The sequence below is a fragment of the Microcaecilia unicolor genome, chromosome 4, assembly GCF_901765095.1.
Source record: "Microcaecilia unicolor chromosome 4, aMicUni1.1, whole genome shotgun sequence".
Lineage (NCBI taxonomy): Eukaryota > Metazoa > Chordata > Amphibia > Gymnophiona > Siphonopidae > Microcaecilia > Microcaecilia unicolor.
This window is the reverse complement of record NC_044034.1, coordinates 78,401,845-78,425,196: the sequence shown is the minus strand read 5'-3', so window position 1 is coordinate 78,425,196 and position 23,352 is coordinate 78,401,845. Positions and strand designations below refer to the sequence as shown.

The 23,352-nt window shown below is 41.8% G+C and overlaps 1 protein-coding gene across 1 annotated transcript in view; it reads right to left on the bottom strand.

Annotated features, from left to right (window-relative positions):
* Nucleotides 1-23,352, bottom strand: part of PDS5B (PDS5 cohesin associated factor B) — a 536,259-nt gene that overhangs the window by 297,460 nt on the left and 215,447 nt on the right. The window contains 2 exon segments of the mRNA XM_030200370.1: nucleotides 2,346-2,497; nucleotides 20,156-20,301. Of these exon segments, the coding sequence (XP_030056230.1) occupies nucleotides 2,346-2,497; nucleotides 20,156-20,301 (298 nt within the window).

Sequence of the window (23,352 nt, the reverse complement as noted above, 5' to 3'; positions counted from 1 at the left end):
TTATATGGCAATATATATTTATAATACATTTAAAATGTCAGTTATAATTATATATATACAAAAAAGGTAAAATAGAATATTAAAAGGACCAAAATAAATCATATGATTCAACAAGACAACGGCCACACAGAAAAGATTCTATGACAATACTTATTTAAAATGTCATTTGTTATCAGTTATCTCTTTCAGAAAGGAATGGCATATATGTTGGATGAATACCTTAATAGGAGAAATCTATTACTATAATGTTACTTGAAAACATACATAATCAAAATAATAAAAACACAGATAACTCACAATAGTCCAAGCAGGACATGAGATTGAAACGTAAAAAACCAGCAGGGTGCTTTCCTCAATCAAGGTGAGGACACTGCAAACAAATTACGAAAAGTAAGAAAAAAGAAGGAAAAACTTTCCATATGCTACTTGGAGACAAAAAAAAAAAAAAAGTTTATATATATATATATATTTTTTTTTTTTTTTTTTTTTAAAGTTAAATCTTCCTTTAATAATGATAATAAATCGCCATAGCAGTTATCTTATTTAATAAACAGAGAGCTAACATAACACAAACAGGCTATATACATAGAGCTCTCAATCTACACTTGCCTTAATTATACAAGGGTTTTTTTTTTGTATGATTTGATATTTATAAATGTTGTAAAGATTTTATAATATTGTTATTTATCATATCTTTATATACATATAAATATATTTCATATTATTTTTGGAGGCATGTTACACATTGGTTTTAGTTCCTTTACATCTTTGGTGATTTTTTGTTTTAAAGACACTACTCCCTGGGTGGTTTATAGCTGAGCAATCAAGCAGAATAGGTGTTTGTGCACACTTGCCAGCTCTGGTTTTATTCCATGTTTTCAGTTCAGTTTTACTTTGCTTTCTATAGTGGACTGTTGCTAGTTAGTTCTTTGTAGCAAGTAATGGTTCCTTAAGGCATGTGTAGAGATTGAGAGCTCTATGTATATAGCCTGTTTGTGTTATGTTAGCTCTCTGTTTATTTATTAAATAAGGTAACTGCTATGGCGATTTATTATCATTATTAAAGGAAGATTTAACTTTTAAAAAATATATATAAACTTTTTTTTTTTAAGTCTCCAAGTAGCATATGGAAAGTTTTTCCTTCTTTTTTCTTACTTTTCATAATTTGTTTGAAGTGTCCTCACCTTGATTGAGGAAAGCACCCTGCTGGTTTTTTACGTTTCAATCTCGAGTTATCTATGTTTTTATTATTTTGATTATGTATGTTTTCAAGTAACATTATAGTAATAGATTTCTCCTATTAAGGTATTCATCCAACATATATGCCATTCCTTTCTGAAAGAGATAACTGATAACAAATGACATTTTAAATAAGTATTGCCATAGAATCTTTTCTGTGTGGCCGTTGTCTTGTTGAATCATATGATTTATTTTGGTCCTTTTAATATTCTATTTTACCTTTTTTGTATATATATATATATAATTATAACTGACATTTTAAATGTATTATAAATATATATTGCCATATAATTCTTTTTGTGAGTTTTATTGAGTGATAAATTTGTGAGTTTTATTGAGTGATAAAATTGTATGAGGTATTTTGTTATAATTGTTGTGAGTCCGATTCTTTATATATGTAAGTATAAATGATATTTTATTATGTTAATTATTGTTTGGACTATTGTTCTTATGCTAAATCAGTTCTCTCTATTTCAGATAATTATCATATGCATAACAGAGAATTTATGATTATGTCTTATTTGTGTTACTCAAATTTGTATGTTTGAAAACATAGGTTTTATGCAAGTATTTATGTTTATTTCCTCGACGATATTTGATTTCTCCTTCCAAGTTTGATTTTATATATCTGATATGGTTTCTTTTTCATTATTAATGTTTTATGATATAGTATTATACAAATATATGTTTTTAATTGTATTTGCTTTTGTAGAGCCCCTGACGCAGCCCTTGTGGGCGAAACACAGTCTGTGTCAGGCAAATCTCTGAAAATAAAGTTTTGAACCATATCACTGATTGATCTGCTTTGTTTGTCTCCACGTTGGATTTTGCGGATCGCTTGCCATCTTGTTTCTTACGGCAATGTAGCCGTGCATCTTGCAAAGATTTATAAATAAAAAGTACAAAATAATTTATTTCTTTTTAAACTTTTGTAACAGCAGACACCATGCTTCTTTCCTCACCCTAGCAAGAACTCCTACTACTCAAATCAAGTAGTATTCACTAATATAAAGCCTATTTCCTGAAAAAACAAAATCTTCAAGAGCATATACCACATGAATAATATTCACAAGACTTATTTCACAAAATCAATACAACAGACCTACCGGTCATCAATACTGTTTTGGTAATATATATGCAACAATTTATCCTTAATCCATGAAATCTGTTTTGCAGCTTCTTTTCCTGCTTCTGCTTGCAATGCATATTTCTTATATATCTGTGCAAGACCCATCATAGCTTCTTTTCTTACTCGCCACTTACACAAAAAAACAAGAAAACAAAAAGCATATTTTACAAAGATTCATTTTGATTTATAACAATACAGTAACTTTAACTCAATGAGAATTGGTTATTGGTCAAACTTATTTATTTGAATGCATTAACATCTAATGAATATACAAAAGGAGATCTGCCTATACCACATAGTTAAATTCCTTCTACTATGTACACACTGCAACGGTTGTTCAGCTTCCAAACCTTCCTTTTATTCTACCTGATTGGTAGATTGTAAGCTCCTCTGAGCAGGGACTGTCCTTCTTTGTTAATTGTACAGCGCTGCGCAACCCTGGTAGCGCTTTAGAAATGTTAAATAGTAGTAGTTTGAAAAGCAAAAAAAAAAAAAAAAAGCAGACTATACAGACGTCAAGAATAAGTGTAACAAGTGCCAAAGTGCCACAGAAATTACAGAGCAGCTCATACACTTTCATTTATATAATCCTATACAGTGATGCCTAAGTTTTCCCTCCCCTCCTATTGCCCTATTACATGTGTCACACTGAATGGTTTCTTAAAAGCATATTATTAGACAAAGGGAACCTAAGTAAACACAACAATTTTTATATGATTACTTCATTTAAGAAACAACACTAACACCCATATCACCAATGTAAAAAGTAACTACCCCCTCAGTTTCTCAATCAACCAATTGACCAAATTTAATTGATAGCAAAAGGAAATAGAAAATGGCACAGATAAAGCTAAGTTACTTAACTGTAGCAAATGCTCTCCGAAGACAGCAGGCATATATCCTCACACATGGTGACTTCAATCCATGGAGCCCGGTGCGGACTTGTCACTTTAAACCAGTGCCCCTACCACACATGCACGGGTGCCTTCCTGACCAACGCATACGCACGGGACCAGCAGTATAGTATTAAAACTAAGATGACAACTCCAAGGGGAGGCGGGAGGGATATAAGAATATATACTTGCTGTCCTCTGAGAAACCTGCTATAAAGTAACTTTGCTTTAGCCAAGCACAAGCGGGCATAATATTCTCACATATAAGACTCACCAGCTTCCAGGCTCACAATAAACATGAATTCTGTAATTAAAGAGTAAGCCTGGTGGAAATAATGGGCCAGAGGGCAAAGTTAGATTTTAAACAGTGAAAAGATTCTGCAGAACTGCTTATCCAAACCAGCTATCCTGCCTGGAATGCTGCTTCAAACAATAGTGAGCAGTGGTGTGGACAGAAGACCATGTAGCCACCTTGCAAAATGTCTTGAATAGAGAGACAGCAGAAATGGGCTACTGAAGCTGTCATGGCTCTTACATTGTGAGCGAGTGACCCAGCCATGGAGGGTCTGCCCAGTTCGAGATACAGTCAGCCAGTCAAGAAGAAACTATATGCTTGGTGATGGGAATTCCCCATCCTGTTAGGATCAAAGGATACAAAAAGCTGGGAAGACTTCAGATGTAGTTTTGTTCGCTCTAGATTGTATAGAGCACGTTTGCAGTCTAAGGTATGCAATGCTGCTTCTCCAGGATGGGAGTGTGGCTTAGAGAATAAAAATGGAAGTACAATGGATGGACTGAGGTGGAGCTCTGATACCACTTTAGGGAGGAATTTGGGGGTGGGTTTGGAGTATCACCCTGCTGTGGTAAAACCTGGTGTATGGTGGGTCTGCCACAAGGGCTTGAAGCTTGCTAACTCTTCAGGCAGAAGTAAAAGCTATTAAGAACACTATTTTATATGTTAGATACTTGAAAGAACAGGAACAAAGTGGTTCAAATGGGGGTTTCATGACAGCTGTTAGAATGATATTGAGATTCCATGCCACAAGAGGTGGCTTGAGAGGAGATTTACCATGAAAAAGCCCTTGTATAAATCTAACTATTAAGGGATGAACTGAATCCAACTTATTATCAACTTCAGAATGAAAAACACTGATGGCGCTCAAAAAGTATTTGGAGTTAGCTTTGAGTCCAGAATCTGACAGATGGAGGAGGTACTCCATAAGGGCAGGCAGAGAGCATGTAGTAGGGTCGAGCAATCTAGCTGAACACCAGAAAGAGAATCTTTTCCACTTTAAACAGTAACATTTTTGTGTGGAAGGTTTCCTAGAGACAAGGAGTATTCTAGAGACTGTGTAAGGAAGGTTCAATGAATACAGATCTATGTCGTCGGGTACCAATCCATCAGGGCCAGAGTGCAAGGGTCTGGATCAAGGAGAGATCCCTCGTTCTGTGTTATTAGAATTGGAAAAGGAACCTAACCTGAACAGTTCCCTGGATAACAACTCTAGGAGAAGAGGGAACCAGATTTGATGAGGCCAGTAGGGCACAATTAGAATCATGGCCCCTTGGTCTCAGCGCAGCTTGAGAAGAGTTCTCTCTATGAGAGGCAGTGGGGGGAAAATGTATAGCCTTGAGGGACATTCAGAAACACTTTCACAGAGAGGGTGGTGGATGCCTGGAATGCCCTCCCAATGGAAGTGGCGGAGAAAAAAAAGTGATGGAATTCAAAAATGCATGGGACACACAAACAGGATACCTCAATAGAAAGAGGATAGTATCAAAACAAACCTTATCAACAGCTATACGTTCATATATGATGCGCAGGAGTGGTGCTTTAATCACAGCTCCAGCAGTGGGAAAGTGAGGCCAATGCTGCACAGATTTCTACGTACTTCGATTCCAACCTCACATTTCTCCCACAAATTTCTCAAGTGGTCAAGCGTTCTCTCTACAAACTACAACTTTTACGTTCAATTCGCTCCTTACTTCCAGTAGAACTTAACACAGTAGTTCACTCTTTAGTCATTTCACAATTGGATTATTGTAATTCTCTTTACGAAGATCTTCAAGTAAAAAAAAATATATATATATGTTGCTTACAGATCATCCAGAACACCCCTATTCGTATCGTCACTAGCTCGCATAAATATGGCCATGTTACTCCATCTTTAAAAGAAGCTCACTGGCTCCCAATCACTCAGCGTATTATATTTAAACATGCATTACTTGTCTTCAAAACATTAAAGGCTGAGAAAACCTCTATCTTTTCTATCCCCTTATTCCTTACTGTCCTGTCCATGCACTTCATTCAGCACATCACAATCAATTAGTAGTACCTAGCAATTGAGAGAGAACTCAAACACACTAGATATGCTATATCCAATGTACAAGGGACATATCTTTGGAATTCATTGCCAGTCTCCCTTCGCCTTCAGACATCATTGGACAAATTTAAAACAGACCTCAAAACGTACCTCTTTAAAAACACATATAAATGATTTCTCTTTGCGGCAGCTGAGCCAGGAGGTGCCTGGAATGTGCCTACGACACTCCCTATTGTTTTAACTCCCCTCTCCATCTTATCAATTATTGTAGTTCTCCCTTTTGCCCTAATAGTTTATGTCTTAATCCTGTCCTTGTTTGTGTTGTCCCCTTTTCTTATATATTTTAGATTGTAAACCACCCTGAAGGTACTTCAAAGGGCAGGATAGCAAATTCTTAAAAAACCTGAAACATAAGAATAGGCATGAGTGGGTTTTGACCGCAACTCCAGCAGCTGGGAAGTAGGGCCGGTGCAGGGCAGTCTTTCTTACAGTCTGAGCCCTGAAACAAGGATGGATCAGATGCAAATATGCATATTTTATACCACATTCATATTTGTGAGTGTGGGTCATGTCTATCTCAGTGGGACAGAGAAAGACATCATATACTGGAACTTAAGCAAGTAAAATGTTTTAATACTATTGGATTGATGGTTCTATAATGCAGATTTTTACAACCCCATCCTCAGTGCTCACCCAGCTAGTCAAGGCTTTCAGGATATCCCCAACTGGTTAGGTGTGCCCAGAAGACTGTGTTGAAAACCTCTGCAATAATGCTCTGATAAATCAATGTGACTGTTGGGCACACTAGATACACCATGCAGATCTTTCTCATCACTTATTTTCTTTTTGGTATATTTTATATCGTGGTCTAGAAATTGGGTGATAAATTGTGTTACTATTTAATCCATTCATACACCGACAGGATAATATTTTCTGAAAATATTTCCTCAGTGGCTTTTTTTTTTTAATCTAGGCTCTAAATGGAGAGAGCCATTTATATTCAGCCTATCATTTCATTGATAGCCTCATGCACCCTGTGAGTTACATCCCACTGCTTTCTCTAAGATGAAAAATTGCTTAAGCTTTGTTGCCTTTCAGGTTATTTGCCTTCAAACCAGTGGCATCTCATGTTTTACCTGAATGCTATTTGCCAGCCTGTTTGTGCTTTAAATTATTACAGTGATGAGTAAACATACGTTTTTAAATGATTACTTCATTTAAGGAAAAAATGAATCCAACACTCATATCACTTATGTAAAAAAGTAACTGCCCCTTTAACCAGCTGACTAAATTTAATTGATAATTAGGTTCAGCTGATTGAACACTGCCAGCCAGGGTTGACTGCAGCCTGCCCTACTGAATCTAAATTTCATTATATATTGAACCTTACCATGAGAGTGAAGTACTCGCCAAAAAGCTTCAATAAGAACATTACGCCACATTATCCCTAGTGAGAACTCATTACATTCCGTAATTTGGGGTAATCCTGTTATTAAAATCAATAATTCACATATATTCTGGTTAACTTGGAATAACAACGGAATAATTTATATGGCTCCATTATTGTCCAATGGAGCATTTCATTCCTTTTCTTTATTGCAAAATAAGTATCTATTACCCTCTAATCAGTTTTTTATATGGTTGCAACTGCAACATTCCCTAACCAGAAATGACAATACTAAGACACTTTCATCACAGCAACGGTCTATAATGTCCTTTGTTGCGAAATTATTTAGTACTGGTCATATGGCTTCCAATATATACAAATTTTTAGTATCAAAAGAATCATCTTTGAAATCTGGCCTCATGCAATCATAGGAATTAGACCTAGAGCACAAACTAACAACAGAACAATGGAAAGACTTCTGGAAATTTCTTGGACGACCAGCAACCTCAGCTAACATGATCCAATCTCTCTTCTTTTTGCATCACAAAGCCATATGGACCTCACAAAAATTAGCAGTTGGTCTACTACCTCAAGATCTCTGTTGGTCGTGTAAAACATATCCTGGAACTCTTGAAACACCTTCTTTTTGAATGCACTCACTGATACCTTTTAGAACAAGATATGGAACATTATTTCCAAAACTTTACATATTCAACAACCGCTCTCATGAAAACTGATTATTTTTTGTTCTCTGGCATTGGACATCTCTCTGGACAAACATGACTAAATTGCTTAATATTTTGTTAGCAGCTGCTGTGAAATCTGTACTATCAAATTGGAAAGATAATTCTCTTTTAAGTATTCATTTCTGGTGGCAATCCGTATTGCAACTTCATCAATTTGAAGTTTCACTAATAGAGCCCTCTCCATTGGCACTTAAAGTATGGTCTAGTCTTGACTTTTATATGTCGACTAATTAATTACTTGCCTAACAGTTTTGATACCTGTTTCGGATATTTCCTAGATAATGTATTTGACAGGTGATAACTTTCACGAATCTCATATCTAGCAACTTCTTTGACAAATTGGTGGGGGTTTCTTTGTACTGCTTTGTCTCACTGAATTTCTTTAATAAGAATATTCTGTTGTATATATGTTCTTTTGTCCTTTTCAAAATTCAGTAAAGATATTTGGACATTAAAAAAAAAAAAGAACATTATGCCAATGTCAAAGAAAATTCCAGAAGAGATGAGAAAAAAAGTTGTTGAAATGTTATCAGTTTGGAAAGGGTTACAAAGCCATTTCTAAAGTTCTGGTACTCTACCAACCACAGTGAGAACCATTATCTATAAATGGAGTAGACATAACAGTGGTCAATCTTCCCAGGGGTTGCTGGCCTGTCAAAATAACTCAAGAGGGTGCAGCAACAACTCATCCGAGAGTCACAGAACATCCCAGATTCACTAAGGGAGTAGCAAGGTGAAAACGCTGCTATCCCAGGGTAACATCATTGTACATCCCACATTTTCAAAACCACATCCAGATGATCCTCAAGTCTTTTAGAATAATGTTCCACAGACAGACAAGTCAAGATAGGTCCCATTATGTCTAGCATTACAACTGGTATTCCACAGTAAGAACATACCAGCAGCCAAACAAGGTGGTGGTAGTTGTGATGGTGTGGGGATCCTTTGCTGCTTCTGGACCTGGGAAACTTGCCATTATTGAAGCAAGCATAACTGCTGCAGTGTGCCAGAAAATTCTTAAGGAGAATATTCAGTCGTCTGTCCATGAGCTGAAGCATAATTGGGTTATAAAGCAAGACAATGATCCAAAATACAAAAGTAACATAGTAGATAACGGCAGACAAAGACCTGCACGGTTCATCCAGTCTGCCGAACAAGATAAACACATAGCATACGGTATGATGTGATAGTACATATGTAAGAAAACAAGGCAGGTGATCAGCCAAATCCAACGTGGAAGATAAAAACAAGGAGGCAGATTTTGTAAAAAGCAAAGTATTTTATTCAGTAAAAAGGCTCCCAGATGATTGTTAACCTGGGGCCTTTTATTGAATAAAAGGCTGTGCTTTTTACAAGATCTGTCTCCTTGTTTTTATCTTCCATAGTATATATGTATACTTGATCTTGATTTGTCCCTGCCACTTTCAGATATCTACCCAGCACCTTGATCATCTACTATGGTTGTCAATGAAACCCCCACTCCAGCTCATCCAGTCTGTCCAGTCACAACCAAGGCACAGACCACAAAAGACTCCACAAAACTTGCTTTGCTTCCCAATTACTGGTGTTACCATCTAATCACCGCTAAGCTTGTTTGGTTCCATGCCATCTATACAGGATTCCTGTGTGTTTATCCCAAACATTTTTGAATTCCATTACTGTTTTCATCTCCACCACCTCCTGCGGGAGGGCATTCCAGGCATCGACCACCCACTAGGTGAAAATGTATTTTGTGACATTATTCCTGAGTTTTCACACCCCACCCCCACCAACCTCAATGTGTGTCCTCTAGTTCCACCACTTTCCTGTCTCTGGAAAGGTTTGTTTGTAGATTAATACCTTTCAAATATTTGAATGTCTCTTATATCACCCCTGTCTCTCCTTTCCTCCAGGGTATACATGTTCAGGTCCTCAAGTCTCTCCTCATACATCTTGTGACAAAGCCCATACCATTTTTGTCACTTTTTTCTGAATCGCTTCAAGTCTCTATGTCCTTAGCAAGATACAGCCTCCAAAACTAAACACAATACTCCAAGTAGGGCCTCACCAATGACTTGTACAGTGCCATTAACACCTTTCTTCTGCTGGTCATACCCCTCTCTATCCAGTCTAGAATCCTTCAGGCCTTGGCCACCACTGTGTGGCATTGTTCCATCATCCAAACACTATGCATCCAATTTCTCCGTTATAGGCAGCAAGCTCTGAAATACTCTACCAAGATCGATTTGTATAGTCAATAACCATCTACCCTTCCAGAAGCTACTTAAAACTCACCTTTTCAAGCAAGCCTACACATAAGACTTGACTTAAATTAAAAATCCATTTGCGATACCTGGATCTGACTACTTGACAGAACTTAAATATGCTTTTTCCTATTGAATTCCATTTTGTACTATCCTGTAAATTTTGTTTTATTGTAAGCCGCACTGAGCCTGCTAACAAGTGGGAAAGCGCGGGTTATAAATGTTACAATACAATACCATCAACCCAAGGTTCTTCACTTGAGCTGTGCAGATCAATCTCTCTCCTCCTATCTGGTACATATCATTTGAATTTCTGCACCCCAAATGCATCACTCTGCAATTTTTTGCATTAAATTTTAACCATTCTTCTAATTTTTGGAGAGCTCTTCTCATGGTTTCTACCTCCTCCAAAGTATTCACTCTATTGGCTATATTTGTGTCATCTGCAAAGAGGAAAAATTTCCTTCTAACCCTTCAGCAATGTCTCACAAATGTCTCACAGAGTTGGTCCCAGTACCGACGCCTGAGGCACTCCAGTATTCATCTTCCTTTCCTCTGAGCAGATTCCATTTACCACTACCCTCAATCGCCTGTCAGTCAACCAATTTCCAATCCAGTTCACCACTCTGGGTCCTAGGTTCAGACCTTTCAGCTTATTCAGAAGTTCTCTGTGAGGAACCATATCAAAGGCTTTGTTGAAAATCAAGTACATTACATCTAGCACATGTCCTTTATCCAATTCTTTGGGCACCCCAGTCAAAGAACTCAGATTCGTTTGGCAGGATTTTCCTTTGGTAAAGCCATGTTGCCTCGGATCCTGCAACCCATTGGATTCTAGAAAGCTAACTCTCTTCCTTCAGCAGCGGTTCCCATTAATTTTCCTACCAATGACATGAGGGTTACAGACCTGTAGTTTCCAACTTCTTCATTGTCCGTGCTTTTGTGAAGAGGGATCACGAGCTCGGTTCCAATCCCGCAGAACCCCTCCCGTCTCTATAGATAAATCCTTAAGAGGTCCTTCCAGAATTTCTCTGAGCTCCATTAGTATCTTGGGATGCATCCCATCTGGTCCTATGGCTTTGTCTATTTTCAGGTTTTCAAATTGTTTATAAACACTTTCTTCTATGAATGGTGCAATATCCAACTCCATTCCCAGATATACCCTCGACAGCCACCCATGGTCCTTCTCTAGGAATTTCTTCTGTGAACACCGAAGAGAAGTATTTGTTCAGCACATTTGCTTTATCCTCATCACTCTCCACACTGCTACTCTCAGAATCTTTCAGTCTTACAATTCCATTCCCAGCTTTTATACTTTCCCAAAAATATCTGAAAAGGGTCTTGTCAACTCTTTACATCTTTAGCCATTTTTTTCTTCTGTCTGTGCTTTCGCTAGCCATATTTCCCTCTTTGCTTCTTTGAGTTTAATCTGGCAATCTTTTCCGTGATATATATCTATCTGAATGACTAAGGAGGAACAAAATAAAAATTTCTGATTGGCCTAGTGAACAGTAGAGATGCTGTGGCAGGACCTAAACTGAACAGTCCATGCACAGAAACCTAAGAATGTGTCTGAATTAAAGCAGTTCTGCAAAGAGGAGCGATACAAGATGTGAAAGACTGATATGTTATAGGAAATGTTTAGTTGCAATTATTGCTGCTAAAGGTAGTTCAACCAGTTATTAATTTTAGGGGACAGCTATTTTTTCACATGGATGATATGGATGTTACATAACTTTGCTGCTTAAATAAAGTATGAATTTAAAACACTGTCTTGTATTTATTCAGGTTCTCTTTTTCTAATACAATATTACATTTTGCTTAAATATCAGAAACCAGTGTAAATACATGCAATAATACGGGAAATCAAAAGAGGGGGAAAAAACATTACCCCGTCACTATTTAAAGCAGAAGTTCTAAAGTTCTTTGACTGCCCTATGCCACGAGAAATAACTCTGCTTGAATCTTTATCCATTACCCTAAAGTATTTCATACAGAACTTCATGTACCCACTTTAAGATTTAACACACTTATATAACATATAAAAGCCTACTATACTGTGGATTAGCTCTGCCAGGTTTATTTTCCACTGTCAGTCCAAAGTTTTAAAAAAAGCAGCTTTAGTCTTACAAGGGAAATTTAGGTTCTTACCTTGGTAATTGTCTTTGCTTTAGTCATAGCAGATGAATCCATTATGAATGGGTTGTGTCCACCTACCAGCAGGGGGAGATAGAGAGCACTGAAAACCATAGTGCCTCTTGGCCAGCTAGCTCCATCTGCCTCAGTATTTGAAGCTTCCAAAGCAGTGTTACACCACAAAGTAGAATAACATGAACTTTCCTCACAGCGAACGAACGCCCCAGAACAGGTGCAATAACACAAAGGAGGGACGAACTCAACCTCCTGTAGTAGAACAGAAATCCTGAAGACTGTTTTCCAACTTCTCCCAATGAGGGAACATATCTACAGGAAAAACTGAACCCCAAAACAGCATTAATCAATCACTCACACAATCAATCAGGGCGGGCTCATGGACTCATCTTCTATGACTAAAGGAAAGAAAATTACCAAGGTAAGAACCTAATTTTGCCTTACTTGTCATCAAGCAGATGAATCCATTATGAATGGGATGTATCAAAGCAATCCCTAGATAGGGTTGGAACAGGCCACACCACGCGCCAGCACTTGTGCTCCAAAATGCACATCCCTCCTGGCAGCCACATCCAGCCTGTAATGTCGGGCAAATGAGAGCTTAGACGCCCAAGTCGCTGCACTGCATATCTCTTGAAGAGAGAGTGCTCCAGTTTCAGCCCAAGAAGAGGAAATCGCTCTTGGGGAATGTGCCTTAAAGGCTTCAGGCGCAGGCTGTCCAGAAAGCAGATATGCTGAAAAAATAGCTTCTTTGAGCCAGCGGGCTATAGTGGCTTTAGATGCTGGAGAGCCTCTGCGAGGACCTAACAAAACAAAAAAGTGATCAGAGGTCCTGAAAGCATTTGACATGCGCAGATATTGTAACAGAGCCCTTCGCACATCTAGAAGGTGCAATTGCCCAAAAGATTCCGGAAACTCCTCTCTAGAAAAGGAGGACAAGAAACTAGGCTGGTTTAGGTGAAACGCTGAAACCACCTTAGGCAGGAAGGAAGGCACCATACGTACAATAACTCCGGACTCTGAGAATTGCAGAAATGGGTCTCGACAGGACAGCGCCTGGAGCTCAGACACCCATCTCGCCGATGTAATGGCCACCAAAAAGACCGTCTTTAGGGTCACATCCTTCTCTGAAGCTCGCCTAAGTGGCTCGAAGGGTGAACACTGAAGGGCCTTTAAAACTAACCCCAGGTTCCAGGCCGGACGCGGAGCCCGCACGGGAGGACAGAGCCAAAGCACTCCTCTCAGAAACCGTGCCACATCCGGATAAGCAGCCAGGGAGAGGCCAGCCACCTTCCCCCGAAAACATGCTAAGGCTGCCACTTGAACAGGCAGGGAATTATAGGCCAAGCCTTTTTGTAAACCATCCTGCAAAAAGTCAAGTATCGGCGAGACAGAAGCCCGCATGGGTGTAATCGCTTTATAGCAGCACACCAAGCCTCAAACTGACGCCAAATCTGAGCATAGGCAACGGAAGTGGAACGCTTGCGGGCCTGAAGGCAAGTGGAGATGACCTTGTTGGAATAGCCCTTGTATCTCAATTGCGCCTTCTCAATAGCCATGCCGTAAGACCAAAGTGACAAGCGTCCTCCATGGTTATCGGCCCCTGTGACAACAGGTTCGGTACCAGAGGCAAAGGAAGGGGAGCCTCCACCAGCATCAACTGAAGGTCTGCATACCATGGCCACCTGGGCCAATCCGGGGCAATGAGAACCACCTCTCCTTGATGAAGCCGAATCCACAGGAGTACTCGCCCTATCAAGGGCCAAGGAGGGAACACATACAAGAGGCCCGGAGGCCAGGGTTGAGCCAAGGCATCCAACCCTGCCGAGCGAGGATCTCTCCGTCTGCTGTAAAAGCACGGAACTTTGGCATTTGCACTTGACGCCATAAGATCCGCTACGGGCGTCACCCATTTGGCACAGATCTGAAGGAACACTTCATCTGCCAGTTCCCGCTCCGTTGGGTCGATTTGATGCCTGCTTAGATAATCGGCTTGCACGTTGCTCTGACCTGCAATGTGAGCCGGTGACAGAAAACTGCTGATGTAGCTCGGCCCAGTGGCATATGAGCGGCCTCTGCGGCCAGTGCTTGACACTGAGTGCCGCCTTGTCGATTTATGTAGGCAACCGCTGTCGTGTTGTCCGACAGAACTCTGACAGCCTGTCCCTCCAGGGTTGTGTGAAAGGCCAGAAGCGCCTGGAATATCGCTTTTAACTCCAAGCGATTGATGGACCACTCCGACTCCTCGGATGTCCAGAGACCCTGGGCATGCCTTCCCTGGCAATGTGTTCCCCAGCCCCTCAGGCTGGCATCTGTTACCACCAGGCACCAATCAGGGAGCGCTAGCGGCATTCCTCGCCGCAGCATGCTGTCTGAGAGCCACCACTCCATACTGAGTCGGGCTGCAGGGAACCACGTGAGTCTGCGCTGGTAATCCTGAGAAATTGGAGATCATCGTTGAAGCAGGGAACACTGCAGAGGTCTCAGGTGCGCTCTCGCCCATGGCACTACTTCCAAGGTGGCCGTCATCGACCCCAACAGCTGGACTATGTCCCAAGCTCGCGGGCGAGGCATCCTCAGGAGCAGACGGACCTGGTTCTGAATCTTGTACCGCCTTTGCTCAGGTAGAAAGACAAACCCCGAGGCTGTGTTGAACCGGACCCCCAAATATTCTAGAGATTGAGAGGGGGTCAGGTGACTTTTGGGTATATTGACAACGCAGCCCAGAGACTCAAGTACTGAGACCATTCTGGCTGCTACATGATGACTCTCTTCTGCAGAGTCCGCTCTGATGAGCCAGTCGTCTAGGTACGGGTGAACCCGGATACCCTCTCACCTAAGAAAGGCAGCTACTACCACCACTACCTTGGAAAAGGTTCGGGGAGCTGTGGCGAGGCCAAAAGTCAAGGCCCAAAACTGGAAATGTTTTCCCCAACACCGCAAACCGGAGAAACCGTTGGTGCGGGGGCCAAATAGGGATGTGCACACAGATGCCCGTAAGGCTAGGCCTGAAATCTCAAAGGACCGCTTCATTGCTGATTCCAGACACCGGTCCTGCATGTCCTTCAGGGCGACCCCTCCCTCTACTGGGAGGGTAGTCCTCTTCATCACAGCCATGACTAGGGCATCCACTTTAGGCATGGCCAAGCGTGCCAAGTGCTCCTCACTAAGAGAGTATAAGTGCCCCATTGCCCTGGCAACTTTCAAAGGCTCCTCAGGGTCAGCCCATTGAGCCGAAATAAGCTCTTGGATGGAGTCATGCAAAGGAAAGGCTCGAGCAGGCTTCTTAGTACTTGCCATCCTCGGATTACTAGAGGAGGCTTCCCCCATCACAGGATCTTCAATAGAGAGGGCCTGCAGGACATCAGAAATAAGCGCTGGCAGCTCCTCGCGGTGGAAAAACCTAACCGCAGTGGGATCCTCTGGATTCAGTGGCAATCCTACACCTTCCTCTGGCTCTTCGGACCACGAAGGCCTGCGAGACCCCTCAGAAAACTGCTGATGTAGCTCGGCCCAGTGGCATATGAGCGGCCTCTGCGGCCAGTGCTTGACACTGAGTGCCGCCTTGTCGATTTATGTAGGCAACCGCTGTCGTGCTGTCCGACAGAACTCTGACAGCCTGTCCCTCCAGGGTTGTGTGAAAGGCCAGAAGCCCGACCACGGGGGGGAAAGGGGGGGTACGCCACTTAAGGGGAATTGACCCTTCTGCGCTTGTCTTGCGGCCAGCTGTCTGGGGAAAAAAACGCCTGATGGCAATCCCGGGCCGGTCTCCACCAGAGGGGAACCAGGTATCAACGTAGAGTCAGACATCTGCGGCAGAGCTCTTTTTAACATGAAAGCTTTATGTAAAAGCAACACAAACTCAGGGGAGAAAGGGACACCCTGGCCTCCCGGTTCCAATCCGGGGTAAGCAGCTCCCCTGGTAGTCTCCCATCCGAGGCTCCCCTCCGGCCTCAGACCCCTCCGCACCTGCGGGGGTCGAGCCATGCGGTGCATCCAAGATGGCACCCACTGCCAGCTCCACCGGGCGGGACGAAACATTGCTCGCCATGCTCGGGCCGGCCCTGACATCTGAAAAGCATAATTTACAGAGCCCCACTGTGGATCTGCGCTTGCCACAATGGGAACAGCGCTTAACAACCTCCGCAGCCATCGCCGAAAACGGCGGAAAATTCAAAATGGCGGATTCACGCCAAAAAAACTTCAGCTTACTATCATAAAAGAGAAGATCAGCAAACAGACAAGAATTGGATAAAGCATAAATAAAACTCGAACCAGAAAAAGGTTTACTGTTAGGGGATTCCATTATCAGAGGCATTCACTTTTGAACACAGTTCAAGGGGTCCAGCAAAGTAAAATGCCTTCCAGGATCCTGAGCTAGCAGAAGTACCCGACTATAATCAGAGAAAAGAATAAGGGTTCTAACACTGATGCCTGGTACTCCTGCAAGCTGAGGATCCTGGAAGGCATTTTACTTTGCTGGGCAAATACTGGGCACAAATGATTGAGCCAATAATACCCTGCTTATAGCACAGAGAGCTTTTCAGGAGTTGGGGGAGAAGTTTAAACTTTTGGTACGACTGTAGCTTTTTCTGAAGTTCTACCTAGGGTGAAGAAAGAAAGCCCATTAAAACGGGCAAGATTTTTTATTCCTGAAATGTAATTTAAAAGTTTATGAAAGTAATGTGAGTTGATGTGTATAGTACATTTTGATATACTATGTTCGTTGTGTAAACAGCAAATAGCCAAAGGCAGAAATGAGTGGTTGTGTACATTTCAGTTTTATATACAGTACTACATTCTGAGAGAGAGGTGCAAGAAGTCCCTGAGACAGTGGAGGGTGAGTCGCTCCTTATAGCCAGTTGTAGACAGACAGAGATCCTTATAGCCAATCGTTTTTGAGGTGGGGGGGGGGGGGGGGGAGACAGAATGGGAAAAAGGCGAAGAACTTTATGTGTGAGAGAGAGAGCTGCTAGGAGTCCCTGTGATAGTGCAGGGTCAGTCGCTCCTTATAGCCAGTCGTTTTTGAGGTGGGGGGTGGGGGAAGAGAGACAGAATGGGAAAAAGGTGAAGAACTTTATGTGTGAGAGAGAGAGCTGCTAGGAGTGCCTGTGATAGTGCAGGGTCAGTCGCTCCTTATAGCCAGTCGTTTTTGAGGTGTGCGTGTCTGTGTGGGGGGGGGGGGGAGACACTGAATTTGAAAAAGGCGAATAACTTCAGCTGTGGTGGGAAGGGGGAGGTGTTGCGCTGTAAGCAGCAGGAAAATCGACCACTGTTATGAAAGAGAGGGGATAGCAGTTGTATCCCATAGCCTGAGGTTTTGCAGCAGGGTCACATTTAGCAAAACATCTTCTTTTCTTTTTTTTTTTTAATTAACGATCCCCACAGCAAACATGGAGATAGATGGATTGCAACGATGGCCGGGGCTCGCCGGTCACCCGTTGCTCTCTGTCCCCGCCGGTAATGTTCATCTGCAGCAGCAGCCGGTCAGGAGCGCTGGCATGGGGTGGCCCAGAACGCGAGAAGCAGGTGGGTCGGCCCGTGTTTGGCGAGCGACGGCTCCAGGCTGATTTCAGCACGGGACGTACAGAGAAACCTGTGATGTAACGTCGGGAAAGATCTGTGACGTGCTGCATATGCGCAGAACAGCTGCGCTGTTCTGAGCATATGCAGCACGTCAGTCACTCTTCATTTATATAGTAGGAGAGAGAGAGAGAGAGAGAGAGAGAGAGAAAGAGAGATATCAGCACACCTCGTCCCCTCCTTGCCGCCGGCCTACCTCGCATTCTGCCTTTGTTCCTTATCACCCTCCATGCCCCTTTCTTTATTTTCCTTCCCCTACCTGCTGCACCTCAGATCAAGGTACTTGTTCTGCTTGTGTAGGTAGAGATGGTTCCCCTGAGCTCACACAATTCTGTCAGCTGCAGGAGAGAGTCACTGGCTCTGTCAGACCTGAAAATAGTTTATATATCCATGAAGCCATCTTCCTGCCACAACCAATCTTTCCATTGTTAAATATATGTTTAGCCCTAGTAGCCATCCTTCCATCTATCATCAATGCCCATAAACAAGCTGAAAGAAATGTTCCCGAGACCATCCTCTCTCTCTCTTCAGGTCTCCATAGTTTCAAAATTGAAAACCTCTACTGGGAAATCCCGTCTATCCCCACAGCCCAACAAAGAACAGTGCTAGCCGACGATACCTCTTTTCTGATGTCCAAAAAAAGAAACCCTTTTTCTTCCTTGCTTTTCCAATGTCCACCCCCCTCCCCCCCCCCCCCCCCCCAAAAAAAAAAAGTTTCCTTTTTTTCAGACATCAGAGAATGGGTACATCCTTCTGGCCTGTTCTTTTATGGGCAGCACAGACAAGATGAGGATTCCCCAAAATATTGGGGGGTTTTGTTTACACCACAAAGGCCCAAAGAGAAATATGACGAAACAGTGTGACAAGGCGGTGGCCGTAGCTAGAAGGTTGCTAGGCTGTATAAAGAGAGGTGTGATCAGCAGAAGAAAGGAAGTGTTGATGCCCCTGTACAAGTCGTTGGTGAGGCCCCACCTGGAGTATTGTGTTCAGTTTTGGAGGCCGTATCTTGCGAAGGATGTTAAAAAAATGGAAGCGGTGCAAAGAAAAGCTACGAGAATGGTACAGGATTTGCGTTCCAAGACGTATGAAGAGAGACTTGCTGACCTGAACATGTATACCCTGGAGGAAAGGAGGAACAGGAGTGATATGATACAGACGTTCAAATATTTGAAAGGTATTAATCCGCAAACAAATCTTTTCCGGAGATGGGAAGGCGGTAGAACGAGAGGACATGAAATGAGGTTGAAGGGGGGCAGCCTCAGGAAAGATGTCAGGAAGTATTTTTTCACAGAGAGGGTGGTGGATGCTTGGAATGCCCTCCCGCGGGAGGTGGTGGAGATGAAAACGGTAACGGAATTCAAACATGCATGGGATATGCATAAAGGAATCCTGTGCAGAAGGAATGGATCCTCAGAAGCTTAGCCGAAATTGGGTGGCGGAGCAGGTGGGGGGAAGAGGGGTTGGTGGTTGGGAGGCGAGGATAGTGGAGGGCAGACTTATACGGTCTGTGCCAGAGCCGGTGATGGGAGGCGGGACTGGTGGTTGGGAGGCGGGAAGTACTGCTGGGCAGACTTGTACAGTCTGTGCCCTGAATAAGGCAGGTACAAATCAAGGTAAGGTATACACATATGTTTGTCTTGTTGGGCAGACTGGATGGACCGTGCAGGTCTTTTTCTGCTGTCATCTACTATGCTACTATGTTAACAACATTTCTTTCATGTTGTTTACAGGCAAAGAGATCAGGAGGAAGGACAGTCCTGGATTCGTGTCCTGTGGCCTCTCCTCCAGCAAGAGGGCATGGGCATCCCACCTACCCCACTGTTCACAGCTCTCACAGCCTTTTCATTGGCAAATGGTGCAGGCATTACCCTGCTGCATGAGTCATAACTTTCAACCCCTTTTTCTTGTTAGACAATGGCTCACACTTCCTGGCCTCTCTTTCCTCATCTTATTTCCCTAGGCATATGTTTTATTAGGGCACGCACAAACCAATTGATGCACACAGACAACAGGCAGTATTGCCTGAAAACAAGTGCAAAAAGGCCAGGAAAATTTTTACTTTATCATTTGTGCAGTGGAATGGTTATCAATATTAGGTCTAGTAACTTTATATGTGCTTCCATCAACTAGATTGAAATACTCAGCTAACCCCTACTCACACCTCAGTCTTTGCATCTCATACATTGTCACTAAAAGTACTTTTAAAGTTATTCCTGAAGCACACTTTCACACCTCATTATTACTGCAGTCATAGTCTGAGGACCAAAGTCTTAATATGATTGTAACACAACAAAAGATATCACACAACTTACTGACCCTTATTTCAAACACATTCAAAAATATGTCCAAACAAAAATTAATTTTTCCAACTCCTAAACTACATTAACACAAGTAGTTTAAGGCTCCAACTGTTAAACATTTTAGCAGGTGTAATCATTTAGTATCTTTAGCCTGGCTTACCCGTTTGTCCAGTGTTCTCTCTCGAACAAAGTTAAGTAGGTGGTCAGTGACTAGTAAGAGGTCTTTTCTAGCAGCAGTAACTATTGATACAATCACATCATGCCTGATTGCCTCTTCTGGATCATGTGACCTCACCTTCAGATACTCTGTAAATAAAAAAGAAAAATTGGTTTTATACAAATTTGCCCAAACAATGAATGCAAAAGTTCCTTACCTGTATCAGACATTTTCTGCAGGCAGCAGAACTAATCAGGAACACAAATGATCGACATTAACCAGTGAAGCCTGGGGAACACTTCTCCCAGAGCTCAGAACTAGTGTAAAGTTCTAAGCATGTGTGGTCCTTCCCTCAGTTTAAAATAAAATTAACAAACTTTTGGGAACGTTGATAGGATTGTGCTTACTATTAAACTTACTGCAGCAACAGGATTAACTAAGAACACAAATGGATGACTCCCAACCTCAGGGCTATTCCATATCTGAAAAAAAAAAAACTGTCCCATTGTTAAGGGACAACCTATTCCCATAAGTATATGAGAAATGAAAAGTTCATATGGACAGACTGATCAGTAATTCTTGACCAAAGGCAAATACGGCTATGTAGCAATGAGCAGGTCTGCTTGCAGATTTCAACAGAGCTACAGTAGCAGCAGTTACTCTTATCTAGTGATGTTCAAATCTGCTGGGCAGGAATGCCAGTTTCACCAAGCGAAGTTACTCACCTGTAGTGGGTGTTCACCAAGGGCAGCAGGATGCATATTCACCCTGATGGGTAACATCAACAGAGCCCTAGCGTAGAGACACTCCCCAACATTATTTTCCAGAAGCTTTTGAAAGCCTCCTATCTGCACACGTGCACATATTCCTTGCTCAACACTGTCACACAGAACTAAGCCATTCTAATACTAAAGCTGATGGGAATTCAACACCAAGGGTAAGCAGGTGGGGCAGGATTGGGTAGATACGCATTCTACTATCCTCAAAGAACAATTTTGGTTTCTCAGAGGACAAGCAGGAGCCATACTAATGGGAACCCCTAGCTACCAGGCTGGCCAAAACAAAAACAAAAACTGAAGGCCTATAATGAAGGGGGCTTAACAAAAATAATTTTGTTTTGGACAGCCTGGAATAGAAAGCAAAAGTGCTTAGGGGTTGGAGTTGGATTTTAGACCCCAAATAAACTCTTTAGGACAGGCTGACCAAACTGGCTGTCACTTCAGGAGTTCAGTTCTAAGCAGTAGTGAGATGTGACTATGTAGATTGATGACCAAGTTCCAGTTCTGCATACAAGGTGATCTCAGGTGGCCTACAGATGCTGCCATGGCTCTAATATTATGAACCATGACATGACCTTCCCGAGACAGTCCAACCTGTGCATAAGTGAAGGAAATGCAGTCTGCTGGCCAGCTGTTATCGAGTGCGTTTACTGATGGCAGTCCCCATCCTGTTTTGCAGGTGGGGTGGGGACTTGCTATGGGCTTTAGTTCACTGCAGATAGAGAGAGGGTCAAGGCTCTCTTACAGTCCGAAGTGTGGTAGAACAACTGACTGGTTAAGATGAAACTCCAACACTATAGAAAAGATCTTGATATGCATACACAGAACTACAGCACACTAACCCTGTGTGAAGTGACTGTCACCAAAAACATGACCTTCCAGGTTAGGTATTTCAAATGAGAGGGAGCTCTCATCAGCTGGATAAGAATAATGGTGAGATCGCATAACACAATGGGAAGCTTGATAGGTTTTAGTAACATCAAGCCCCTCAAAAAGCAAACAACTAAAGGGTGAGCAGAGATGGACTTACCCTCTACACAGTTTATAGAGAAAGGTGTAGAAGGCTGCCCTGACAAAATAGCCCAGACAAAGCAGCCTTGTAACAAAATAGCCCTTGACAAAATGGCCCCCTTCCACAAAATAACCTTTTAAGCCTTTCCTCATATGAGGAGTGTGGTAGCCGTGTTAGTCCACTCTTAAGGTTATCAATAGAAATCAAACAAAATAAAACATGGAAAAGAAAATAAGATGGTACCTTTTTTATTGGACATAACTTAATACATTTCTTGATTAGCTTTCGAAGGTTGCCCTTCTTCGTCAGATCGGTTCATTTGCTTATTTCCGATCTGACGAAGAAGGGCAACCTTCGAAAGCTAATCAAGAAATGTATTAAGTTATGTCCAATAAAAAAGGTACCATCTTATTTTCTTTTCCATGTTTTATTTTGTTTGATTTCTATTGATAACCTCATATGAGAAGAATTACATCCCTTTAATTATTTTGGATGACTTTCTTAACTTTGTCTAATTCCTTTATATATTTTCTCAGATATGGTAGCCAGAACTGCACACAATATCCAAGGTAAGGTCAAATCATTAAGCAATACAGAGGAATGATATTCTTTGTCTAATTTTCTCTTTCTTTCCTAAAAATTCCTAGCATTGTTTGCTTTTTTGGCCACCATCACCCACTGAGCAGATTTCAGAATATTGTCTATGATCATCTAGATCTTTTTCTTGGGCGGTGACTCCTAAAGTGAAACCTAGCATCGACTATGATTTGGATTATTTCTTCCCAATGTGCATCATTTTGTATTTGTACACATTATATTTCCTCTACCATTTGAATACCCGGTTTTCTAATTTCCTAAGGTCTTCCTACAATTTCTTACAGTCCATTCCCATGTCCAGATCACTTATAAATATGTTAGATAGCACCAGACCCTGTACAGATCCCAGGGGCACTCCACTATTCACCTTCTTCCATTAAGAGAAATGGTCATTCAACCTTACCCTCTTTTCTATTAGCTCCCACTCCATAAAACGCCACAGAATAGAAGGCACTGATAATTTTCTCAGGAGTATCTCATGGGGAACTTTATCAAAAGCTTTCTGAAATTCTAGATACATTACATCAACTGGATCAACTTTTTTTATTTTCTTTTATTGGAAAATGACAATAGCAACAAAGACAATGGTGATCATATATAAAAAAAACAGCCATAAATCAACATTGCAACAAATAGTCTCAGTATTAGCACAACACTTCAGGATCCTTCCCTAATATATCCCAAACCCCCTCCCCTTCAAAAGAAACTCCCTCCCCTTATTTTTAAATGATCAAGGAGGGGTCTGGATTCGCAGTCCACTGAAGAAATGGGTCCCAAGTTTTATGATATCTTGATACATGTCCTGTCTGCAT